Genomic DNA, 8,001 nt, shown 5'->3' with positions numbered 1-8,001 from the left:
AACTCCCAGGACCTCCTTTTAGGACTATTTGATAATCAACAACATGATAAAATTGAAATAGAACTCTACCAGCCTCAAGGTTTGAAATGATAATTCCTTGGAATGGCTTCCACACAAGAGACAATACGTTCTTTCATAATTTGACTTTGTATATTTTTATGAGTCAGGAATCACCCTATGTTAGGTTGCTCGCCCTTGAATTCGAGATCAAGAGAATCTCCGTTAAACAAAGAAAGCAAGAAAGCGAGAAGGAGAGAATACTTAATATATTTCTGCCTGTTTTATTCAATACAAAGGGAACTATTTATAGCCAATGATTGCACTACATGATAACTACTACTATCCACAACATGATAACTACTTCTATCCACTACATGATAACTACTACTATCCACTACATTAACTACTTCTAGAATGATAACTACCCCTATGACAGGTTTCCATGGCAGATCATCTTCTTCCTAATATTCCCTAGCCCATTAAAAACACCTTGTCCTCAAGGTGCTGGGTGCAGAAAACAGAACCTGGATCCCAAATGAAAGTGGGTGTAGGAATTAGTGCCTGAAGATGGTTGCGGAGACAGAGCCCTTTGGCAGCAACAAGAATGACGAAGAGGAGGAGAAATGGGTGGTGGAGATTTGTGTCCCTGACTGTGGTAGCACACACAACAGAAAGGGAGAAGCGAATGTCGAAGGGAAGGATGCCACGGGGCTTTGTGTGGGACCGGTTACTGGCGACCGGGAGGGGGTTGAAGGAGAGTGCGTGGTGCTTGTTAACGGGAAGGTGGGAAGTTGCCATGGGAAGGGGAGGCAACGTGGTTTCTACTGTTGGTGAAGGCAGCGTGGTTTCTGCTGTTGGTGGAGGCAGCATGATTTCTGCTGTTGGTGGTGGCTTAGTAGAGGAAGAAGATGGGTTGGTTATCTTAGGAAGCAGAGGCGACATGGTCCGACAAGTCGGACCAATTGATAAGGGCCGCTCCTTGCGTTCGGACCAAGAATAATCTCCCAGGGAAAGAAGGAAAAAAAAAACAAGCTTGGTGAATTTTCTCTACCCTTATTCAGTGCACTGTTGCCTTTTTAAATACATGCTACGTTGGAAGTTAATATAATAACCACTACATGCCACTATGCTGGAAGTTAATATAATAACCACTACATGCCACTACATGCTATGTGCTACACTAATAATTAATAATAACCGCTACACTGGTATTTACTATAATAACCTACTGGTCTAGGTAGTCTTGCAAATAGGTTGGTTTCCATGGCAGGGTATCTTCTTCCTAACACCCTACCAGACATAGGGAAAAGTCGAGTTTTGCTTTTGTTGGTGGTTCAAAGTTTATCTCTAGGCCAGTGGGGAGAAGTCAAATTGTCGATATTGGGTGTCTCCATAGAAAGGTTAAAGGCTGGGGAGGAAGTTTAGGGGATAGGAAAAAACACTCAAAAACAAGTAAAGCTCAAATCACACGAGGTTAGGACAAAAGCTCTCCAGAGGAGAGAAAACATCTCACAGGAAGAGAAAATAAAATTCTTATAAGAATCAAGTATACATTATTACCATAATATATATATATATATATATATATATATATATATATAACAATTATATATAAAAATAACTGCATCAATAATAACATAATTTTGTATAATTTAATAAAAATTATATTCTTTTTTATAATTTCCATAATTTGTAAAAAAGTAAATTAAAATTTATTTTTTTAAAAAAATCATATGTAATTTTAGCAAAACAATAATATTATTATTTGAACCCAATTTAAATTATATTCTATAAATAAATTACACTCTCACCTTAGAGCTATTACACGTAATACCATTCTTTATAAACACACTACACTACGTCAAAAATATATATACACTAACATCCCTAAAAAAATTATTGTAATGGTTAAAAGAATAAAAAGTGTCTATATAATAAAATTTACTTTATTTATTTATTTTGTACTATCTTATTGTGTTTATTTTATTTTATTCTCATATTTTATCATATCTTGACATGCAAATGAATCCTACAAGATAGAAAAAGACCCCAAAGGGTCTATAGTTTCAGTGTAGGACTGTCAGTATTGCTGTAAATATTTTGTCCTGTTTTTAGTTTTTACGGATAAATAAATAAAAAACAAAGAAAAAGAAAAAAAAAAACATATGACTCCAAAGTTGATGGAGAACTGGGCCTAGTAATAGTGCAAAGTACAAGTGTGTTGAGCCCAGACAATTTTTTTTTTTTTTTTGTGTGTGTGGGATATGACTTGTTTCGTCTCTTTCTTCCACCGGTGACTCTAAACTACGCGCACGTTCCTCCGGCCAAGGCAAATCGGAAAATGGGTGTGGACTATTACAAACTTCTTCAGGTGGATCGTAATGCCAGTGATGAGGATCTCAAGAAAGCCTATCGCAAGCTTGCTATGAAGTGGCACCCTGATAAGAACCCTAACAACAAAAGAGACGCTGAAGCCAAATTCAAGCAAATCTCAGAAGCCTATGATGTATGTTTCCTCTCACTCATTAGTTTGTCTCAATGTAATGCCAATTGGGTTGTGGGAAAAAGTTAAAACTTTTATCAAAGTTTTCATTCTTTTTTTGGTTTGTTTCTTGCAATTAGGATATTTAGGTGTTGAATTTCGTTTTTTTTAATTGTGATTTGGAGAATTGGAATTGTGGGTTTTATATCAATATTTATTCCATCTAATCTCAGTGTATTGCCAATTGGGTTGTGGAACCAAGCGGATGGGTTTATCAAAGTTTACATTTTTTTTCAATTCTTTCTTAAAATTTGATCATTTGGGTGTCCAATTTTTTTTTTTTTAATATGTTTTGTTGTGATTTAGATCATTGGAATCATGGGTTTTGTTGGTGATTTGATTTGTGAATAGGTTTTGAGTGATCCGCAAAAGAGGGGTGTGTATGATCAGTATGGTGAGGAGGGATTGAAAGGGCAGGTGCCACCCCCAGGTGCTGGTGGTTTTTCCGGTGGCAGTGATGGCGGACCGACGATGTTCCGGTTCAACCCGAGAAGTGCAGATGATATATTCTCGGAGTTTTTTGGGTTTTCAAGTCCCTATGGAATGGGGGATATGGGTGGCCGTGCTGGCCCATCTGGCTATCCCAGATTTGCGGATGACCTTTTTGCTTCTTTTAGTAGGAGTGCGGCTGGAGAAGGCTCCAGCAATGTGCCAAGGAAAGGTGCGCCGATTGAGAAAACATTGCAATGCAGTTTGGAGGATTTGTACAAAGGGACTACCAAAAAAATGAAGATTTCCAGGGATGTGATTGATTCCAGTGGGTGAGCTATCTAGTTTAACTTGTCTTCTTCCTTTTCTTACTTTCATGAAGAACATATAAAGTTGCTTGTTGTAAATGAGATTGTTGTTGGATGGATTTGACTTACTAAATTCCAATTCAGGTTTGATGATTTGCTATATATATATTTTGAGTTTGATACTGATGATTTTGGTAGATTTGAAATTGAAATATATGTTTACAGTTTTGTAGGCTCTAAGTAATCATCTTTTCACTATATGCTCCGAGTTTGATTCGTTTCCTTTCATTTTTCATACAAAAATCCTTTTGTGGCTTCTAACAGATATAGATTATTATTATTATTACTATGATATTTTATCATTTTCTATTCAGTAGGCAGAATTGTTGCCAAATATGTAAGTGCTGTGTATTTATCTTATTATTTTTTTAATTGATCATGTGCATCATATAACTTCCTGCCTTTGTTGGTATGTAATATTAGGTATGTTCATCAGCACAAAAGTAATGTCCGTTGTGTTCCATTAATGCAAAATTTGAGGAGATATGATTGTCTTTAGAAGTGTTGTTGAATAGCCGCCATAGCGGAATGGCATGGTGGATTTGTTGCCAACTGTCATAGGCAATTTGTGAAGGGAGGCTTGCCATGGCAGCACCATAAGGTGTAATGGCTGCTTTATATGGCGGAATTTCAGCCTTTTGCCATGTTCCGCCATCTGCCATAGATAACACTGATCCTTAGTTAAAAGACTCATATTTGTGCTGTCTTAGTCTAGAGTGACCTGTTAACTCTATGGAGTTTATACTACTTTGTGTAGTTGTTTCAGTACCCAAAAATATTGAGGTGAATAAATCTTCAAATAAAATAATGATGTTAAATATGGAGGTTAACGTGCCTGAAAAGCTGGGATATGGATAAATGATTTGTTTATTGGCATTGAAGATATAAAACGGAATATAGCCATGTATAAATATTCAGTTTAAGCCCATTCTTAGTAAAAGAAGAGGCCATTTATGAATTGTTGGCGGTGGGTATACTGATGGCCATATGCCATTATTGATAGGACAAAACTCAGGTACAAAACACTACTACAGGTATTGGTGGTGTTATTCTCCAATCAAAATCGGCGTTTTATCTCATCAAAGCTTTGATTGGTGAGATAAAACATCAATTTTGATTGGAGATCAATACCAACAATAAACTATTGTATCTAAGTTTTCTCCTTATTGATAATGACTTGGGGATTTTATATTCATCAGACCTGTGATAAAGAGTATGGTGTTGGACTCATGATGGAAGAATATGTATATCCAAATGATTGAAAACAAGTGTTATCGATGGCAGATCATGGTGGTCAGCAAAAATCAGTCATATAGATATGGTGGATGATGTTGCAGAAGCATGGCGGACACACACACACAAAATTTCTTTGCAAGGTAGCGTTGAGTAGTCACAAAGTTCAAACAGAAAAAAAGGAGGGGTTGAGGGCCAACTTACTTTGAGAGAATTAAGAGCGAGGTTGAGGTAGAATGAAATAAGAGCAAGGTCATGGGAAAAGAGACTGAACAGAGATTGAGTAAAGAAACCAGGAGAAATAGTGAAGTCGAGGTTGCTGGAAAAGGGCAGATGCCAGAGATTGTTGTCTCCAGTGATTGCTGTCGCTGGTGATGATCATTGCTGGGTGGTCACTGGATAGGTCGTTGCTTGCTGGAGAGAGCATGAGTTGTTTGGACTTTGTGGTGGGCGGTCAATTTGTTTGATGTTTGGAGCATGGGTTAGGTTGGGTCGGGTTTTAGGGTCTTTTAAATCTGGGCCTGAGTTGGGTTTTTAGGGTTTTTAATATAGGTCTGGTTTGGGCTTGGCCAAATGACCCAAAATCCATTTTTTCTTTTTCCCTCACACCGATTTCCAACTGCCTCTCTTTTTTCATCTTCTTCACACTCCGCTATTTCTGCAATGTCTGCTGCTACTGCCATGACCGCTACATGAAAAGCTGCCACCATAGCCCACCATGTGAAACCCACCATGCCATGGGCATAGAACGGCAGTCTGTGATAAATCCATCGCCGCAATCTGCCATGGCGCAGCCGTCGCCACTTTTTAACAACACTGTTAAAAATGAATTTTGGAATTTGATTGAATTGTTGGAACTTGGTTGGTTGAGAAGTTTTCAATTCAGTATTTGCCTGGCTTACATTTGTGAGTGTAGTTGATTGAAATTGGGCTTTGCATTTGAATATAACTATGAAATCAAATGCCACTTTTGTGTGCTGCTTTAGCCATCAAGTGAGAACTTGTTGTTACAGATATTATTAAAGTGGGCATCTGGGCGAAGACATCATTGATTTGGTTACGGAATTGTTTTGGGATTCAATTGATAGTTGAGATTAATCTCTTGGCTGAGAGATATTGGTTTGAGGGCTGATGAGAAGTTTTAGGACATTCTACTAGGTCCCATATCTTGTGAAACATGTGTATTTTCGGTAGATTATATGTGCAAATGTTTTTGTCACCCGTTGCATCTGATTGGGATCTTTGACTTATAAATATGTGTGTGTTGTTTATGCTTGCAAATTAAAACTGAGTTTGCAAATAGATTAACACTAGTTCCAATGCACCAAAGCTAAGAAGCAACATTTGTTGTGGAGCAAACTTACATTTGAGTTGGTGTGAGCATACAAATAAACACACTAAAATTTGTGTTAAAGTAAGAAACTTAGCAATTAGGCAGTTTATCTATAATACACATTTCTTTAACATATGTCTAACAGTTCAGATAATACATGTCAGCTAGTGAATTCTCATCATAAATGGTTCTCATTTCATGGAAATTTTCCTTCATGTCACTGACTAGTATGTGCCAGAAAATAGAAGGGTATTTATTGCATGCCATGTCATTGACTAATCCATGTGCCAGAAAATAAGGACCCGGTTATAAACTAGTATTTTAGAAGCAACAACTTCTTTACATAGACAAGGAGGCAAAGTCATTCCCCTGTTTTTATTAGTTGGCATTAGGTATATTAAAAGTAATATAGCAAATTGGAATAGTAAATTGAGTGACCAAGCAAGTAATCTACTACTTGTTTTCTTATCGTGTAGGAGGCCCACCACTGTAGAGGAAATTCTAACCATTGAGATCAAGCCGGGCTGGAAGAAAGGAACAAAAATAACTTTTCCTGAGAAGGGAAATGAACAAAGAGGAGTTATACCATCTGATCTTGTTTTTATCATTGATGAGAAACCTCATGGTGTCTTCAAAAGGGATGGCAATGATCTTGTTATCACACAGAAGATATCTCTAGTTGAAGCTCTGACCGGTTACACAGCACAACTGATGACACTTGATGGGAGGAATCTTACAGTCTCCACCAATTCCATCATCAGTCCGACGTACGAAGAAGTTATTAAAGGAGAGGGTATGCCAATTCCCAAGGAACCTTCCAAAAAGGGAAACTTGAGGATCAAGTTCAATATCAAGTTCCCCTCTAGACTCACATCAGAGCAGAAAACCGGCATTAAACGATTATTGACATCTTAAATGCTGGTGATGCCTCTCCTTATCACATACCAAATCATGTAAGATTGGAATTATTTTTACCCAGTTTTCGATTTTCAAATGGAAATTCTTTCCCTTAGCGAGATGGTTTTCAGTTAGAACATTTTATTAGAAGTTTGATATTTGTTTGCTGTTTCATATTTATTTAGTTTCTGGTCTTCTAAATGAAAAAAAAATAAAAATTCTTAACCACTTGCTTACTTGTTTCTACAAAAATGTTTTGGAAGAAATCAATTTGTATACACTTGTAGATTAGAATCTTTATTTTTGTCATCTCTCTTTTTCGTTGTATAGATTCGTTAATCATTTAAGCAATCCACCTACACTTTGGAGGGATGGTTGAAAGTTGAAACTACTTATTGACTTGATAATGAGTTTGCACGTTTTTGTTGGTTAGACTGTTTATTGGTGAAGTTTGAGCACTTTACTATCCAGAATAAAGATATATATCTAAATGTTAGTTAGTTACTTAATCAAGGAACTATGGATATATGAGAAGATCAAAGCCTAAATATAATTAAATTGTTAAAATTAGTTCAAATTTTAAATATTATTAAAGGGATAAGTTATTTCCTACGCATTCTGACATGATAATTTCAATGGCTTGGCCTTGCACTTCCTAACACAGTTTGCTCTAAACTTCCACTCGATGAGTTGGGAGGAAAGGTATTAAGTGAGGATTAATCCAAGGAGGCATTTTATTTGTCCTCTTCTGATATGAAATTTTGAAAGGATCATTTATTTGAATTTTCTTTTTGTAGCCATTGTAATTAGGGCTTGACTCCCTAGTGGGGTGTGGGATCCTGAGATATTTTCACAAGTTTCAATTCTTTGTATCAACTATAAGATTTATATTTTATTAGGAGTTTAGTTACACTTAAAGTTTATCGTCTTTTTCTAAGAATATATTTTGTAGAAATCAAATTTCAAGTCTTTTCTCATAATTTCAATGTGTTTTATCAAATGAACTATACTCATTGAGTGATTTATTTGAATTTATGGAGGATAAGATTGAGTCAATCCAATTTATTAACTTTATAATATGTAAATTTAAACATTAAAGTATGATATATTTTATAATTTATGCTTCAAAATATCATATTATAGTATTATACCAAATATTATCAATTAAATTAAAAAGTTGATTTTTAATATATAATTGT

General features: G+C 35.9%; 1 protein-coding gene across 1 annotated transcript; it reads left to right on the top strand.

The window, feature by feature from the left end:
- The first annotated feature begins 2,233 nt into the window (after positions 1-2,233).
- On the top strand, positions 2,234-7,174 carry LOC100783467 (dnaJ homolog subfamily B member 1). Its single transcript, XM_003520424.5, has 3 exons — positions 2,234-2,506; positions 2,894-3,303; positions 6,382-7,174. The coding sequence occupies exons 1-3, from the start codon at positions 2,342-2,344 to the stop codon at positions 6,818-6,820; spliced, it is 1,014 nt and encodes a 337-aa protein (XP_003520472.1). The 5' UTR covers positions 2,234-2,341; the 3' UTR covers positions 6,821-7,174.
- Positions 7,175-8,001: the final 827 nt, after the last annotated feature.

The sequence above is a fragment of the Glycine max genome, chromosome 3, assembly GCF_000004515.6.
Source record: "Glycine max cultivar Williams 82 chromosome 3, Glycine_max_v4.0, whole genome shotgun sequence".
Taxonomy (NCBI): domain Eukaryota; kingdom Viridiplantae; phylum Streptophyta; class Magnoliopsida; order Fabales; family Fabaceae; genus Glycine; species Glycine max.
The sequence above is the reverse complement of the archived record's forward strand: the minus strand, read 5'-3'. Positions and strand labels throughout refer to the sequence as shown.